The sequence below is a fragment of the Lissotriton vulgaris genome, chromosome 6 (assembly GCF_964263255.1).
Source record: "Lissotriton vulgaris chromosome 6, aLisVul1.2, whole genome shotgun sequence".
NCBI classification, from domain to species: Eukaryota; Metazoa; Chordata; class Amphibia; order Caudata; family Salamandridae; genus Lissotriton; species Lissotriton vulgaris.
The window spans coordinates 1,789,714,765-1,789,732,131 of record NC_141694.1 but is presented as its reverse complement, the minus strand read 5'-3'; the positions used below and the strand labels follow the sequence as shown (position 1 = coordinate 1,789,732,131).

The 17,367-nt window shown below is 44.1% G+C and overlaps 1 protein-coding gene across 1 annotated transcript in view; it reads right to left on the bottom strand.

The window, feature by feature from the left end:
• The window catches only part of CCDC25 (coiled-coil domain containing 25), a 193,863-nt gene that overhangs the window by 48,665 nt on the left and 127,831 nt on the right, over positions 1-17,367 (bottom strand). Inside the window, exons 7-8 of the mRNA XM_086928051.1 lie at positions 12,689-12,891; positions 7,776-7,821 (exon numbers count right to left, since the gene is read on the bottom strand). Coding sequence (XP_086784177.1) covers positions 7,776-7,821; positions 12,689-12,891 — 249 coding nt within the window. The remainder of the gene's footprint in view (positions 1-7,775; positions 7,822-12,688; positions 12,892-17,367) is intronic.

Sequence of the window (17,367 nt, the reverse complement as noted above, 5' to 3'; positions counted from 1 at the left end):
GGGGGTCCTAGGGTTTCCCCTGCCTGTAACCGTAAGCACTATTTTGTTTGGAATTAGGCCTCTACTCTCAAGGCACTTAGCAGTAGTGATTGGATCCCAACACTCTTAATGCTGGGGACGGCCAAACAGCTTATAGCGTTATACTGGAAAAGGCCTGAAGCTCCCCCTGTAGCAGCCTGGTTCACACGACTTTGGCACGTCCTAGCAATGGAACTTCTAACAGCGAGATTGCAAGCGACAGACACACGCTTTGGAGCGGTCTGGAAGCCTCTAATCCGCTATCTCTGCTCCATAGAACATGCACACTGCATGCCTGTTAGGCTTAGAACCCTGCACGTCTTTGATGATGCTGTAGTTCCTATAGACCCCAACAGACTGCTCCACTAGTTCACCTGCACGTCATAGAAGCTAGCTAGGATGCCGCCCCATACATATACATATATATATATATATATACATATACATATACATATACATATACATATACATATACATATATATATATATATATATATATATATATATATATATATATATATATATATATATTATCCACAGCTCCCTCACAGGAAACAAATGGGTCGCACACCACGGGTCTCCTTTTTGCAGTTTTTTTATTTTTCAAGTTACATTCCACAGGCAGATATTAGATCGGAATATCTGCCTGTGGAATGTAACTTGAAAAATAAAAAAACTGCAAAAAGGAGACCCGTGGTGTGCGACCCATTTGTTTCCTGTGAGGGAGCTGTGGATAATATATCAGCAGCGTGGTTCAGCTGCAGGGCGCCGCACCCGCATTGAGCGCTGTTGGAGTGGCGAAAGGAACCAGTCATGGAAAATATTTAAATGCCACGATCAGCGACCGCTGACAAAAGACGAGGAAAAGAGGAGAAGTCAGTCACACTCCGCTCGTGAACAAGCTTCCGAGGTAAGCGTGTGTGTGAAGACCAAAGGCTACATTGTTTATAATCACCGAATGTAACTGGTTAAGTCAGCTTCGCGGACTCCCATTATCAACAACACGCATGTTTTAATTGCCGCAATAGAGGTTCATTGTTGAAATAAGCGGCGTAAGCGAAACGCATTGTGTTTGTTGCAAGGGAGTACACGGGTGTGCAGTATAAAACACCTATAACGAGATACATATTGCAAATTGGTCAGGCAGTAAGATGGAAAAAAGAGAAGCGAAACGTAATGATCTATTACGTCAAATGTTTGAGAAAGGTTCTGTGGAAAAGGAAATTGGCGGAGCAAGTACACAAGCAAAAACGGATATTAAATCGAAACTTAAAAACTGGGAGAAACTGAGCAGAAAGGAAATAAACAAGTCTTGGGAACTAATCACTCTAAAGGAATACCTAGAGGTGAAACGTGTACCTAGAGGATTAAGGATCATGCTTATGCCGAGTCATCAAGACAGCTCCAATGATTTATTACAAGAATGGGGAGAATTCATCCTACAGTCATCTTTGGGACTAGTAGCAATTCTAGTCAAACACATTGAAATCGGCTTACAAAAAGTAAAAGAACAACTGCATGAAATGGAGAAAGAGCTGGCAACCCTAAAGCTAAATGCCGATATGACAAAGTTCAAGGAAGAACTAGAACTGCAAATTGAAAAACATGAGGACACTGTCAGAGAACGCAAGCATCAGAAATTTATCAGGGATGCAACAGACTACGCAGAAGGCCGAATCTTCTCATTTTCAAAAAAATTCGATCAAATGAGACAACAAGTATTGAGCGCCAGCTCCATAAGTCTATCGAGCAGCGCATCTTCCCTGATATCAGAGAACAATGAAGGAGAACCTGGAACGTCGGCCGCTACAGGACAGCAACCTTTTTTAGGGGATATGAGACTGGTACTGAACCAAAAACAGTGGGAGCAGAATCTACCCCCTCGTCAACAACAAAGAGGGAGAGGGAGAGGACGCAGATGGCCCCAAAAAGACCAAAAAGGAGAGGAAAAAGGTGCAAAAGGCAACGAAGGAACAAAGGTGGGAACAGAAACGCGCAGCATGCGCAGGAAGATGAACCTATAGAGGACGAACTACAGGTGGTCAACCTATCCAAAAGGGCAATATCGACAACAGAAGAACAACTTCTGAAGAAAGGAATTAACTTCTGTCCGAAGATAAAAATGAACCTAGCCCAAGTCCGGATAGATTTTTATCTCTACATCAGGAAAATCAAGCTAGCCAAATACTTTGCGGAAAAGCACAAAACTGAAAGGAGCAATAAAGTTCCCACACAGGAAGGGGATACAGCCTTATCAGTTAAAGACTCGGAAGCCCTGTTGACTCTGATTAACTTAAATGATGATGTGAATCGCGACATCACCCTGGAAGAAGCTTGCGAACAAACAGGTGCAGGATTGAGTGGGATGAAACCCAAATCCAAGTTTTATCCTCAATTGCCGCCTGGAAACAAAATTGATCTCTTTCAGGAGGCTGTAACCCAAGACTTATATAAACTGAAAAACATCAAATACAAAGACAATCTAACGGAAAAGGAGAGAAAAGCGCTCGAGGCACTATCGACAGACAAACAAATTGAAATAAAAATGGCCGATAAAGGCGGTAACGTGGTAATCCTGGAAAAAACAGCATACATCACGGAAGCGCACCGTCAATTAAGAGATACAAAGTACTACGACAAACTGAGAAAAAACCCCACCATGGAAATAAAGGAAATGGTGGATGCAAGACTGTTTGAATGGTCAGAAAAAGGCTTAATTGACGAAGAAGAGAGAAAATATTTAACGGTAGCGCACCCAGTAACCGCAACCATATATTTTCTACCGAAACTACATAAACACGCAAAGATGCCTCCGGGACGCCCGATCCTTTCTGCCAAAGGCTCACTCCTGGAACCTATTGCCAATTACATCGATTACTTTCTGAATCCGTTTGTACTACACCTAGACTCCTATGTACAAGACACGAGTGATCTGCTCAGGAAACTTGAAAATACTCCATGGCAGGACACGTACCAACTGGTATCCATGGACGTCATTTCCCTTTATACCAACATAGGGAATGACATGGGCCTTACAGCGTGCAACTACTTCCTGAAGGAGCGAAAAATGGAATTTTCACACCACAACAAGATGATATTGGATATGATCCAGATCTGCCTAACTAGAAACATATTCATGTTTGGGGACGAACTTTATTCCCAAAACAGCGGGACGGCGATGGGATTTTCCTTCAGTCCCAGCTATGCCTGTTTAGCAATGGGATGGTGGGAGAAGGAAATAGCGTGGAGCAACAGCAACGAAACATCACTAAACAAAGTAATAAGCTGGACTCGCTATATAGATGATCTACTTATCATCTGGGATGGCAGCAAAGAGGATTTCCAGAAATACTTTAACATCTTGAACAACAGCATACCAAATCTCAAATTCAGCTATGTCATAAGCAATGAGAGGATTGTATTTCTGGACACTGAGATCTACATTCGAGAGCATCAAATTCAAACAACATTGCATCGAAAAGTTACTGCCACCAACTCCACACTAGAAGCAACCAGCTTCCACCAACAATCCCTGATCAGCAGTATTCCATATGGGGAATTCTTGAGAATCCGGAGGATTTGCAGCGAAAATGAAGAGTGGGAAAAACACAGCACTGCAACCTCAAAGAGATTCGAAAAACGCAAATACAACAAAGGCATTGTGAAACATTGCTGGGAAAGAACAGACCAAAAAAGCAGAGAGGAATGCCTCCAGAGAAAACCTAAAAAATCAACAGAGGAAGCGGAACCCATACGCATGATAATGGACTACTCCAATGAAAGCAAAAGAATTGCAGATATCCTCAAGCGCAACTGGAAAATACTTCAACTGGACGACACTGTGAAAGACATGGTGGGACCACATCCAACGATCACCTACAGAAGGGCGAAGAACCTCAAGGACCATTTGATCCATAGCCATTTTAAAAAAACAAAAAAGGATGAGTGGCTAAAAACAACGGGGTTCGTGAAGTGCTACGCCTGTAAGGTGTGTCAGATCGCTAAACCCATCAAGCAGGTACAAATGTCTAACAAAAAGAACTGGGAGATAAAGGAACTGATCTCGTGTAAAACAACCCACGTGGTCTATGTCGTGGAATGCCCGTGCCCTATGAGGTATGTGGGCAGCACAATATGTGAACTTAAAAAACGCATACTTGAACACGTGCGTGCCACCATCCACAAAGACAAGGCTAATGCAATAGCCAAGCACATGGAACTGTATCATCAGAGCGACTGGAGCCAACTAAAATTCTTTGGTCTGGAAAGTGTCCCCAAGAAAGAGCGAGGAGGAGACAGAGAAAGACTTCTAAGACAAAAGGAATCCCGCCATATCCTAAACCTACGAACCTTAACGCCTCACGGGCTGAATCAATCTGAAGAACTCTATATACACTTATGAAAACTTCTCTTTTTGTTAATTTATGCAATGCCCGATATATATTTATTTTTTGTTGACTGGTGTTAATAGCTGCAAAAGAAATAAGTAATGATGAAACTGGATCACTATCATGGTAAAATTACCCCAGCGGTTGTTAGAATGACAAAGGTAGAATTAAGCATGATGGGGAATCTGTGATATGAAGGAAACTCACACTATGTGAGAACAAACCTACAATTAGAAATCATTGATACCGAAAATGTGAAATTGAACTATATGATTCCCACATATACAATGTCATCCCACCAGAGGGAAAATATCAGAAAGAGATAATGCAGCCGCCTAGAGACAAACGGAATAAAATCTGTTACCACATTACTAATTAATCCCACCAGAGGGATTCTAATGTCACCAGTATGTCACAACATCCCTAATTCGACTTAATAAAACGTATAATGTTAAAAAATTGGGCAATATGAAGTAATATTGACACTTTGTGTAAAAAACTACATGTCCCATAAAGCTTAGAGGCTCTGACACACCCCCAACAGGAAGTGATGTATGGAATACAATGCATTGTAGTATATCTTGAAGGGGTAGCTCAGAGAACGGTTGATCGTGAGCAAGGTATTTGTAATACCGAAACGCGTAAAAGGATCGGAATATCTGCCTGTGGAATGTAACTTGAAAAATAAAAAAACTGCAAAAAGGAGACCCGTGGTGTGCGACCCATTTGTTTCCTGTGAGGGAGCTGTGGATAATATATCAGCAGCGTGGTTCAGCTGCAGGGCGCCGCACCCGCATTGAGCGCTGTTGGAGTGGCGAAAGGAACCAGTCATGGAAAATATATATATATATATATAAATTTCTACGTTTTCCCCCTGCCTCTTCTTCCTATTCTGCTCCTAGACCTTTTCTATGATCGTGGCCCCCTGCTGGGCCGTTTATAGTATATTAGATCAATCCCCAGATGCATCATTCCCAAGGACCGCGAGATCTGGGTTGTATACATCTCACGTTGTTAGGACAGCTTGTATTAAGCCATGCAGCCGGCCCCGCTGGGGTTGTGAGCTATAGTTCACTCTGTATGGCACCTATGTTTGATTACTGACAATTGTCGCGGCTGGCCCCGGCCTGGGGTTGTAGGCTTAACGCTGTGTTTCTGAGACCCTATTATAGGTGTGGTTCTTTGTAATAAAACAGACTTTTTTTTTATTTATTACTTGTTTTTAGAAAACTTTTAAAACCTCACGTTTTATGAACTTGCCTGTAACTAAATTCAGTAATCTAAGAGTTTTCCATATGGTTACTACCCTGTCGGTCTTGACTTTACCATGCAATCCAACTGCATGTTTTCATACCTATGAGGTATCAGAAAGGCCCAGATATAGCAGTTTATATAACTTCAAAATAAATAAAGGGATTTAGACAATAATAAAATGCCCAAATGTCAATTCAGAAAAGACAACTCCTTTGATGGAGTCATATCATCTGTTTCAGTGTTTTTAAAATTTAGATTCCCTAAAATAATGGTCTCAATGAATGCATAACTTGTAGTACTCCAGGTCTAAAGAAATATCTACGAGGTGGCTAGGGATGTCTCTTGGCCATTTTGTTTTTTAACCAGCATGGCCAGTATTTTAGTGTTTCGGTTGATACAAAAATAAGAAAATTGCCTAAAGCTGGTATTTTTTCCACAACAAGTAAATATAAGAAAACATATTTTAAATGTCTTCTAGAGCTTCCTTAATGACCCGTGGCTAATAATTAAAGTAAAGCAAGCATACTAAGATGGTGGATGGAGCGCTGAAACTTTTCAGACACTTACTGGGGTGGCAAAGTGAGCAAAAGATCGATGATGGATTCAATCAAGATCTAATAGTGATTGGGGGTGAGTATCTGAAACGTTTCAGCGCTCCATCCATCAGCGCGGTTTGCTTTAATAATTAAAGTAAACCAATACAGAAAGGCAGATTTAAACATGTCAAAGTTGAGAGAGAGCTTGAGGGACCCCCTAAACACTCACTGAAAAGATTTTGCTTGCTTCATGCTCTCTCACCCGTTAACTATTTGTGTGGTACAATATAAAGTTTACTGAATTACTTTTTTGAAAAAGTGGCAAATTTATCGGCCCTCTACAAATAGTCAAATGAAGAAAAAAAATAGGCAAACTGCATTATTGACTAGCAGTAGTACCACAATTGCAATAATACTTTGTACTGCAACTGTATTACCCAATTTCAAGGGTTTAAACACGCTCAGTTAATGTATCGAAAACAACCTGTGCACAGAAGTATGCTTCTGTTGCATTTTCATTTTGCTACTGCCTTCTACTGTCGATCTGTTGTAAATACAGTTTTTCAAGGTGCAATTTTCAGAAACGTTTTAAGGCGTGAGCAAAGGCCGGGCCCTATCTTCTGAGTGCCCCCAGGAAATCATACTTTCTATCTATTTGATTTCTAATCTATGTCTTCATCTAAACCCCTCTACCTACCTCTATCTTTGACTCTATATACACTCAGTATCACATTAAGGATTTGGGGGGGTCCTAGGCGAGACACAGATCAGCTGTTTTGTGTGACCAAGTTAAGGTTTAACATATAATTTAGCATTGTTTGGCATCTTACATTCTTGAATTAGCAGGAAATGAATAACAAAATGTAAATTAGTTACATTAATGGGCTTTCCTGTAGCGTCGGACAGACTGACTTGAATGCATCAGTGCAGAACATCAGAGCATGACCCTGATCCTAAAGGCAAAGGGTCCCTGGTGGCTCCATGTCACCAAGGATGCGGAGCTCCAATCGTCTTGATCACAATTATACTAAAACACCAGCCAAGAATCAGTGAAGGCAAAGCTCAGAAACGAAGCACTGTGTTTTAGGGGACATGCAACCTAGTAACCCTAGGAATTAAAGGAGCAAGCCCAGCAGGACCCTCTTTGGCTGCAGTCCTTGTGGAACCTGAGGAATGGATCTAGCAGTCGACACAACACTGGCCTATTACCGAACTGTAAAGGCAATTCCTCGGTCAGTGATCCAACAGGGAATGCTGCATACTTGGCAGGCTAAATCTGTCTTGTATGTGTCAGCAAGCCAGTGATGTGGCTATCTCTAGTGCAGCCAACCAGACCTCACCGGGGTGGTGTGGTGGGGGGACATCTTTCTTGTTTACGGTATGGTCCATTGCAGACTTTTTCCACCCGCTGCAGCCAGCTCACTGTGAAGGGGAGCTGCCCTTTCGCCCTCATAATAGAAACTGTTCTCGTAATTGAGGATTCATAAAGAGCTCACTGCACCTCGAGATTAAAACAAATGGAAACCACCCTATCAAACCAAAAGGCCACAATGAAGCAATTCTGCATTCACTGACATACCTGATTGGAACTCATGTTTTCGGATCTCATTAGCGTCGTGTAGTTCCTGTAAAGAGAATCAAACTTTCAGACACATTGCATAGGCACCTAGGTTCCCACAAAACACATAATTTCAACAAAAAACAACAAAGCTTGTGATTTTCAAGCACCCAGTCTTGTGATTTAGTGCTGTATTATTATTCATAAGGAATTGATCCATATACAAAGAGATCACCTTAAAGCAAAGAACCCCAATTAGCAGTCAAGCATACCCAATAGGTGCTACAAGGACATGTCTACATCTATAATCCGATGATAGCATATGTAGGCATTGAAAGTGCAGGACTACTCCACTAGCGTTACAACAATCCTCTTAACACATCAGTGTGTTGGTCTTAACACATCAGTGTGTTGGTCTTAGCACATCATCGTGTGTTGGTCTTAGCACATCATCGTGTGTTGGTCTTAGCACATCATCGTGTGTTGATCTTAGCATAACGTTGTGTGTTGGTCTCAGCACATAGTTGTGTGTAAGAAAAAGAGCAAAGGTGAACACGGGATCCATTTGTTAACACAACTGGAGGCTGAACATTTCCACCGATTAAAAAAGACAGTAAAAATAAAGACCGGATTGTTTAGGGACTTGATGCTTCTTTCTGGTTCCTGGTGAGCCAGTGGGTGAAGCAAGATGGGTAGATATTCCATTTCACAGTGAAACAATTAATTAAAACTATCCCAGCTTGTTAATCGTAAAAAACAACTGTACATTTGCTCTATTCTTAGTTGTGGCTCTCAGCATGTGAACATCAATGTTTCATTTAATGTTTCTCTGCACCCCTTTTAAGGGTGGAGCCTTCCAAGTGCTACATGAAGCATGCTCACATTTGAATTTAGATTAATTGGTTTCAGCTACTTCCTGTCCATCCTAGGCCCCCCTGACTTGGAATTGCCGTATTGTCTCAGAACAGTCCATGTGAAGGTTTAATACAGGGTTGTTGCAAACGGTATTTTGAGATTTAGATATAGGGGTCATACCTTTTATGGGATTGTTCTAATGTTCACCTTAGAATATGGCTTAGGCTATGTGTTTTTCATGTAGGATTCGTGTTGACTTCCTAAAAAGGTGAATAAAACCTAACAAAAAGACTCAGACCAAAAGAGAAACTATGGATAGGAGAGAATGCATACAATGTCCAAAGTAGAAAGGGTAAAATATAGAAAAAGTGAATGTGATAATAAAAAAAAAGTGTGAAATATTGATCCACATAAATGAGCATCCCAAGCATGGAAGGAGAACATAAGGACAGATTACCATCTCTCGGCTAGTATACGGAAGGAGAACATAAGGACAGATTACCATCTCTCGGCTAGTATACGGAAACCAGGACAGTGGGGCCTCCCAAAAGCTCACTATGTGTACAGGTGTAACAACAAGAACATAACTTCACAAATCTCCAATACATTGTTAAGGTAGCTGAATACATTAAGGAGACTCAATTCCGTCTCAGAAGCAACTTGGCCCTCGGCAACTGCGGACGCATCCAGTGCTGGAAATCTCTTCATGCTTCTCAATCAATCAATCAATCATGACATTTATATAGCGCGCTACTCACCCGGGAGGGTCTCAAGGCGCTGGGGGAGAGGGGTCCGCTACTGCTCGAAAAGCCAGGTCTTGAGTAGCTTCCTGAAGGTGAGATGGTCCTGGGTTAGCCTGAAGGTGGATGGGGAGGGAGTTCCATGTCTTTGCTGCCAGGTATGAGAAGGATCTTCCTCCGGCGGTGGCTCTGCGGATGCGTGGAACGGCGGCGAGGGCGAGGCTGGTCGACCTTACCTGGCGGGTGGGCGTGTAGATGGTCAGGCGGTTGTTGAGGTACTTGAGGCCTTGGTCGTGGAGAGCCTTGTGTGCGTGGGTGAGGAGTCTGAACGTGATCCTCTTGCTGACGGGGAGCCAGTGCAGGTCTTTCAGGTGGCCGGAGATGTGGCTGTGTCGGGGGATGTCCAGGATGTGTCGTGCCGAGGCGTCCTGGATGCGTTGGAGTCTTTTCTAGAGTTTGGCTGTGGTTCCGGCGTAGAGGGAATTTCCGTAGTCCAGTCGGCTGGTGACGAGTGCCTGGGTGACCGTCTTCCTGGTTTCGGTGGGGATCCATCAGAAGATCTTTCGGAGCATGTGCAGGGCGTTGAAGCACGATGATGAGACGGCGTTGACTTGTCTGGTCATCGAGATGGAGGAGTCCAGGATGAAGCCCAGGTCACGTGCGTGGTCCGTTGGCTTGGGTGCGGTGCCCAGGGCCGGAGGCCACCAGGAGTCGTCCCAGGCGGAGGGCGATGACCCCAGGTTGAGGACTTCCGTCTTGTCTGAGTTCAGTTTCAGGCGGCTGTTTTTCCATCCACTCGGCGACGTCTCTCATCCCTTCGTGTAGGCTGGTTCTGGCGATGGATGGGTCGTTGGTGAGGGAGAGGATCAGCTGGGTGTCGTCGGCGTAAGAGATGATGTTGAGGTTGTGTTTGCGTGCGATGGCTGCGAGGGGGCTCATGTAGACGTTGAAGATAGTGGGGCTGAGTGATGATCCCTGTGGTACGCTGCAGATGACTTCTGTGGCCTCGGATCTGAATGGGGGGAGGCGGACTCTCTGGGTTCTTCCTGCGAGGAACGAGATGATCTACTCCAGTGCCTTCTCTTGGATTCCGATGTTGCTGAGGCGCTGCACTAGGGTGCGGTGGCAGACAGTGTCGAACGCTGCGGAGAGGTCCAGGAGGATGAGGGCCGCTGTTTCCTAGTTGTCGAGCAGGGACCTGATGTCGTCAGTGGCTGCGATGAGGGCGGTCTCGGTGCTGTGGTTGGCTCGGAAGCCGGATTGCGAGTGGTCGAGCGATCCATTTGTCTCGAGGAAGGCAGCCAGCTGTCTGTTGACGGTCTTCTCGATGACTTTGGCCAGAAAAGGGAGGAGCGAGATGGGGCGGAAGTTCTTGAGGTCGGTGGGGTCCGCTGTTGGTTTTTTCAGGAGGGCGCTGAGCTCGGTATGCTTCCAGCTTTCCGGGAAGGTGGCGGTGTTGAAGGAGGCGTTGATGACGTCCCGGAGTTGGGGTGCGATGATGGAGTCGGCCTTGTTGAAGACATGGTGGGGGCAGGGGTCGGTTGAGGATCCGGAGTGGATGGTGTTCATCGTGCAGGTGGTGTCTTCGGTGCTGACCGGAGTCCAAGCTCAGAGGGTGGTGGTGGGGGCCGTTGGTTCGGTGGTTCGGTGCGTGGTAGGTGCGCCAAAGCTGTTGTGTATTTCGGCGATCTTGCGGTGGAAGAACGAGGCGAGTGAGTCGCAGAGGCCTCGCGAGGGAGCGATGTCGTTGTTTCCGGCGCTGGGGTTGGAGAGCGTTGTTGTCCAGTCGTTCTTTGAATGCTGTCTTCTTGGTGGTGCGGATCAGCTGGTGGTGTTTGCAAATGGCGTGCTTCTGGCAGTCATGTTGTCTGTGGTCTGGTCGTTGCGCCAGGCTTTCTCGAGGGTGCGGCAGTTCTTCTTGGAGTCCTTAAGTTAGTCGGTGAACCAAGAGGCTTTCTTGCTGCCGTGTCCGTTGGGAGGGGTCTTCAGTGGTGAGAGGTCGTCTGCGCAGTTGGTGATCCACTGTGTGAGGTTGTTGGCTGCTTCGTTGGGGTCCGTTGTGCTGGCGGGAGGGTTCTGGCTGAGGCAGGTGGTGAGCTGGTCGGTGGTGATCCTGTTCCAGTTCCTGCGAGGAATCTGTTGCAGTCAGAAAAGTAAAAAATGTTTTTTCGTGGACAAGCTTCACAATTGTTTGAGGGAACAACTGGGAGAGTTTTGGCAGATGTGCAGACTGGTTGCACAAATTTAGCCTCTCCTTGTAGCGCCACTGGTGCAAACCTGACTCTCACTATCACCTGGAGAGACTGCAAGACTAGGCTGGTCAGCTAGTGCTGAGAAGTATACAGAACAACTGAATAAATAGTTAAATAAATGTTGCAGAGACCATAACACTCCTAGTGATATTAGACTGAAGTCGATGTTTGCCTAGATCTTGCTAACCCCTCAGAGAAGACACCCAAGCACATTTCAAAGTTTCATTAAGTGTGTGGCAAATGGCCAATCTTTGTCCCAGGGGGAAGTTCTGGATTGTCAGGGCAAATGATCAAGAACAAAGAAGTCAGGAGGCCGGGAGTGGGTGGAAGGCAGAGAGGTGTATATTAACACAAAGGACCAGTCAGGAGTGTGAACCCATGCAGATTTCTAGCCCTCAAAGCACAGTCCACCCTCCTCCTCCCTTTGCTTCTTTTCCTCAAGAATCTCTTCTCTGAATCTTCAAAAGAAAGTCATATAGTTAGGCTTGGACTTGGAGTGCTGTGTAAATCATTTCTAAAGCCATCCTGTTCTAGTACATCTTGTAATTTGTAGAAACATTCTTGACTCAAATAAGAGCAGACTACCTGAAAAGAAGTCAGTCGCCCGTGTATTTACTAATCTATTTTGGATTTTATTAAGTGCTGCATGTTCCATTATTGTTACTTCAGAGTACTGTGTGTAAAACTTTGCCTGGCTCATCTGGAATGGTTGAAGCTACCATCAATGGTCCATGAAGATTGGCCAAACCGATGCCGAACATGCAGGTCTCTTTATTTAAATATTTTCTGACAATGCTTGAAGGTAAATGTGAATGGGGTAGTAAATGAGGCATATGCCTAACCTTCGTTTCTGCAACATGTAGAGCATACCAAAACTGAGATGAGCAAGAAGAACATTTGTGAACATTCGGAAGATCAGAAATCCTCCTTTCTTCTTTAGGATACAATACCTTGCAGACCACCTCTATTTAACCCAATTCGCACATTTCTGCCAAATACAAAAACAAACTTCTGAAACTCAACAGAATGTAAAAAAATCCTAAGGAATATAGAGAAGTGATGGATGAGGTGCTACACTACGACAAACCTGAGGTCATCCATCTCTTTTTTCTTCTTCATCTCTTCCTTTTCCTTCTTTTTCAAATCTTGAATCTGAGCTTTCTTCTCATTTCGTTCTTCTCTGTCTCTGGACTCTTTGTCTGCCGCAAGGTCAGGGTATCGTTCATCTTTCGTTTTTTCAAGCCGATTCACAATCTCATTTACCTTCTTCTCCACCATTACACTTTTAACCTACAGGGCACATAAAAGAACGTGCCTTACGAACAGATCAGAAACATGGTCCCTCATTAACTTTGCAGCAACAGACTGCTGCCAGGCTTGATTTAGGCTGAATTTTTATCACAATACCCACTTCTCCTCAATAGTTAGTAGCAATACTATTTTTCCACCGACTTGATCACTCACACGTTACTGGTCTACAAGAAAACATTACTTGCAAAATGATTTTTCATATGCAGAAAAAGTGCACATTCACATACATATTTTCAAACTTCATTGACTCATAATACACAAAATCAGGATATAAAAGTTCAATTTTAAGTTCATGACAAGTTGGATGTATAAGGCTGCTTGCATTCCACAAGACATTTGCCGGCTGTAAACCCCTACTAAACCACTTTCACTAATTGGAAGAAAAGCTGAATGCAACCAGTTTGACTTCTCTAACTGGCTGTTGTGTTTATTTCAACAACCTTCACTTTCACCCCTTTACTTCGACCAACTAAACCTCTGCCCGCCTGCCCATAACAGTATTTCCCATAAAGCTATCAATTAATTTTGAATACACTAAATGTATAATTTCAAAGTCGTCCGAGTTAATTTGAATTAAATCGTTTTTCAGTTTATTGATGGTGATAGTGCCCCACAGATTTATCGAACCATAAATTAAACACATTTTAAAATTAAATACTTCCGAATAATTTCGTTTTTTTTAACCATACAACAACATTAACCCCTTGCATGCTGCCGCGATTCTTGCGCCTGTGCGGCACATTCCGATTGCAGGTGCGGTCATGACGGCCCCCAGCCGTAATCAGCACACGAGCACTGTAGTGCATGACGGCTGGGGGCCGTCATCAGCATGCAAGGGGTTAAACATGCCTTTCAAAATCATTGTCCTAAACTAAAATGTGGGTGGACAAGAGCACAGTGTCTATGTGTGGGCGAGAGAGTAATAAAAACAGCCTACTTGTGTTTTATAAAACTGTAACTAAAGTCACTTATTGGTAACTTGTCTCTTCGAGTAATAGTAATGTCTTACTTACAGAAAAGGAGCCCCAACTTGGCAACAACTCGAAGGTACATGAGAATGTTAAATGTAAGGTCAACAAACAACTGTGGTACACCTCTTACTTGAAACTCAAACGATGCCAAACCCAAGTTATTTAATTTACGTACATTCAACTTTAGCTGATATATTGTGAACCTAGCCCCAAGGAAAGCTTCATGCAGAACATTTTTATTACAGTACGAGCATAGCAAACTTGAGGTATTTGATGTACAGCAAGTACAACTGTTTAGGTCACATCTTAGTACAGTTTTTGTTCAATTATAACTTTTTTATACCTAACACAACCAAGTACATTTAGAATTTCCTTACGCAACTAAGTACAAAAAGATTTAACCTCATAAGTGCGGTGCCCAGTCCAACGGCCGACGGCACCACTACCTCAGGAGTGCTGCTGTCGGCCGTTGGACGTTCCAGCTGCACCTGCGCAATGGAACGTTCAGCACTGGAGCTGGACGTTCCATAGCAGCTAAGGTGCTACGAGTGATCTGGCCAAAATCACCCAATTGTTGTCAAGTGCTCTAAGGTCAGCAACATATGTGGGGGAATTGGTACAGAAGGAACCCATAAAACCCCGAAGCACTGGGTATCTGCTGTCGTGCCTATTTCGAATTCAATTAAAGCAATAAAAAACAGAAAAGACAAGTAAGCGTCAGAAATGGTTGAACACAGACAAATGCTTCTTTTCTGCAGCTCACTTCTTTTTCTGAATGCAAAGAGAAAGACTTAGCAAGCCTTGTTGTTAGCCATGATGTCAGGACATCCTTATAAAGCCAAAGATAAGCTCCTTAACTTCAACCAATGAATCAATCAATCAAACAGCATTTGTAAAGCGCGATACTATAAACCCTAGGGGTATCTGGGCACTGTGACTCCATCGAAAAGCCAGGTCTGGAGTCTCTGAAGTCTGCCAGTGGTGAGGCAGTACAGATCTGGGGTTAGGTGGGTCATTCCAAGTCTTGGCTGTGATGTAGGAGAAGAAGTGGACAATGCTGCTGCTGCAAAGGGAGTTGGGTGTGTGTTTGAGGGCGAGTGAAGAGTAGCACAGAAGTCTAGCAGGTTGGTGAAATTTCAGTCGATGGTGGAGGTAAGCAGGTCCTAGGTCATGGAGGGCTTTGTAGGCGTGTCTGAGGATCTTGAACTGTCATCTTTTCTGGATGGGGAGCCAGTTGAGGTCTTTCGGTGGGGGACAATGCAAGATCGTTTAGGGAGGCCCAGCATAAGTCTAGCTGCAGTGTTGTGTATGGTCTGGAGTCTTGTGAGGAATAAATGTTGAACAAGTTTTCTCCAAGAGGGTTGAATCTTGAATCCAGGGATCGAAAGAAGCAAAGTATGCGCACCTGCTGGGATGTGGATTTCCTATATTGTTTAGGGTCAAGGGCAACATGGTTTCATATGTATTTTGTCTTTGTGACAAGTAGGCCCAGCCCTCTACAGAACAAACACTTTGGCTGCCAGTTTATAGTACAGATTATGGATCAGGGAGAGGCACTGCCTGCAGTTAAGTGAATATTTGTGTCCATGTGTTTATGTTGTTCAAACTTGTATTTATGGTTTATTAACCCTTTGGATGCGTCCTACGGGTGGCGTGTGCATCGGACGGCGGGAAGCCGTCCGAATTTCGCACGCATCCAAAGGGTTAATGAAAAGCTTTTATTATTAGGGTGAGCGTTCTAAGTAAATGTTGTTAGGTCAGACTGCACTACTGACAGTGGTTCCAGTATAAAAACGTGTAAAAGCGTGTTTAATATGTAGCAAAATGAGGCTATGTATAATGCTCCCAAAATGCTCTCTGATTCGATGCAAATATTTGCAGAAGCTTGAAAGCAAGATTGATTATTCTTCGCTTTCAAAATAAAATATTCACAAAAAAATGCAAATACATTTCACTAAACAACGGTAAACTTTTTGGTACCATATATTTGCAGCATCATTTAGTAAAATGTGTTGATGTACGCTAGTATTTCCCAAAAATGTTCATAATGGACAATCAGTGTAACCAGTTTTAATCCGATTATAGGAAGCATAAAAATAAACAAGCATTGGTAAAGCCAGTAGATCTGAAACTGTTGGTCAGCCTTTTGGTTTTGTCAATATGTGACTTGTATTGGCATGGTTTTTGAAAAACCTTATCGGTGTGGGAGCTGCCGGGCCCACAACATTATAACAAACATTGGCCAAAGTAAAAATTGTTTTGGTGTCAAAAAGAACACATTGCCACAGTAGTTCCTGGATCTGAAAAAAACTGACTGTGTTGATATTCTCCTTGTAAAAAAACAGAATGCAGTCAGTCACAGTGAAGCTAGTCGATAGAGAAAGAGAGAAATTTAATGAACACAAAAGAAACAAGTTAACACTAGACCTAATTAAGGGCCTGTGAGACTTGGCCCTTTCCCCAAAACTTTTCGCCTTTTATTTCCCTTTTAAATCAGAATCCCCTCATGGTAACAACAATGTATAGGCCTTGTGTGGTGGAGAATGCCCTGTGTAGTTTAAAACTGATGTTAAGATGCAGGTGTCTTATACCCCTAACATGGCTGCCACTGAACACTGCTGCTGCAGCGTGGTTTAGTGGGCGCATTCTAGTGGCCAGGGCCTGGCTGGAACCCTCCAAACGATGTATCCATCTTAGCCTGCCAGCCTGCCCACAGGTAGAATGGTGGAACCTCCTGGAAGCCTCTGGAACCTTCTGGAAGAGGTGAGGTGACACCAACTGCCACTACCAACTGTCAACTGGCAGTATATAAGGAAAGGGAGGGAAACTTTCCTGGCAGAGTGACTGAGGGGAGACCTGGGGGAGGAACCTACGCAGGAGTTTAGGCAGTGGGGGCCTAGTCAGGGACTATGATACTGGAAGTAACGGGGCTTAGAGTGCTGCCTTACAAGTATTAAGGACTCCTGTAAATCCCCCCTGACCTAGCCCAGCGGAAGGGAACCCCCAGGGACCACTTGAAGGGATTGGCTGATAAGAACTTGGAACACCAGCCACCAATGTATCCCCCCCTTCAAGGAACAAGAAACCAAGCAACTAAACTAAAGGGCGCAGGAAACATCACGTCAAGAATAAACTAAGCCACCACAGGACTTTTGAGGAACTACCCAGGTATTGGCGCTGTGTCGCTCACTGTGCCCCTCGACGCCACCTGGGGTCCCTGCGCTAACCTACCGCTGCTGTGTGGCTTGTCCTGTGAGCTGCCTCTATTTTAAAGCAACTACTGATGAAGCGCCAACCTAGAAACTGCCTAAGCGCTACATTGCCCTCCAAGCGCTTGACTGGTGAAGAATTGCTGTGTCCTGTGGGAACGCTGGGAATTGCCTGCAGGGCTGTGGAAGTTGCCCCCCTGTAAAAGCGCTGTGAAGTGCCCCAAGTGCTGGACTGCCCTATGTGGTTGCCCTAGGCGAAGCGCTGTGAAGTTGGG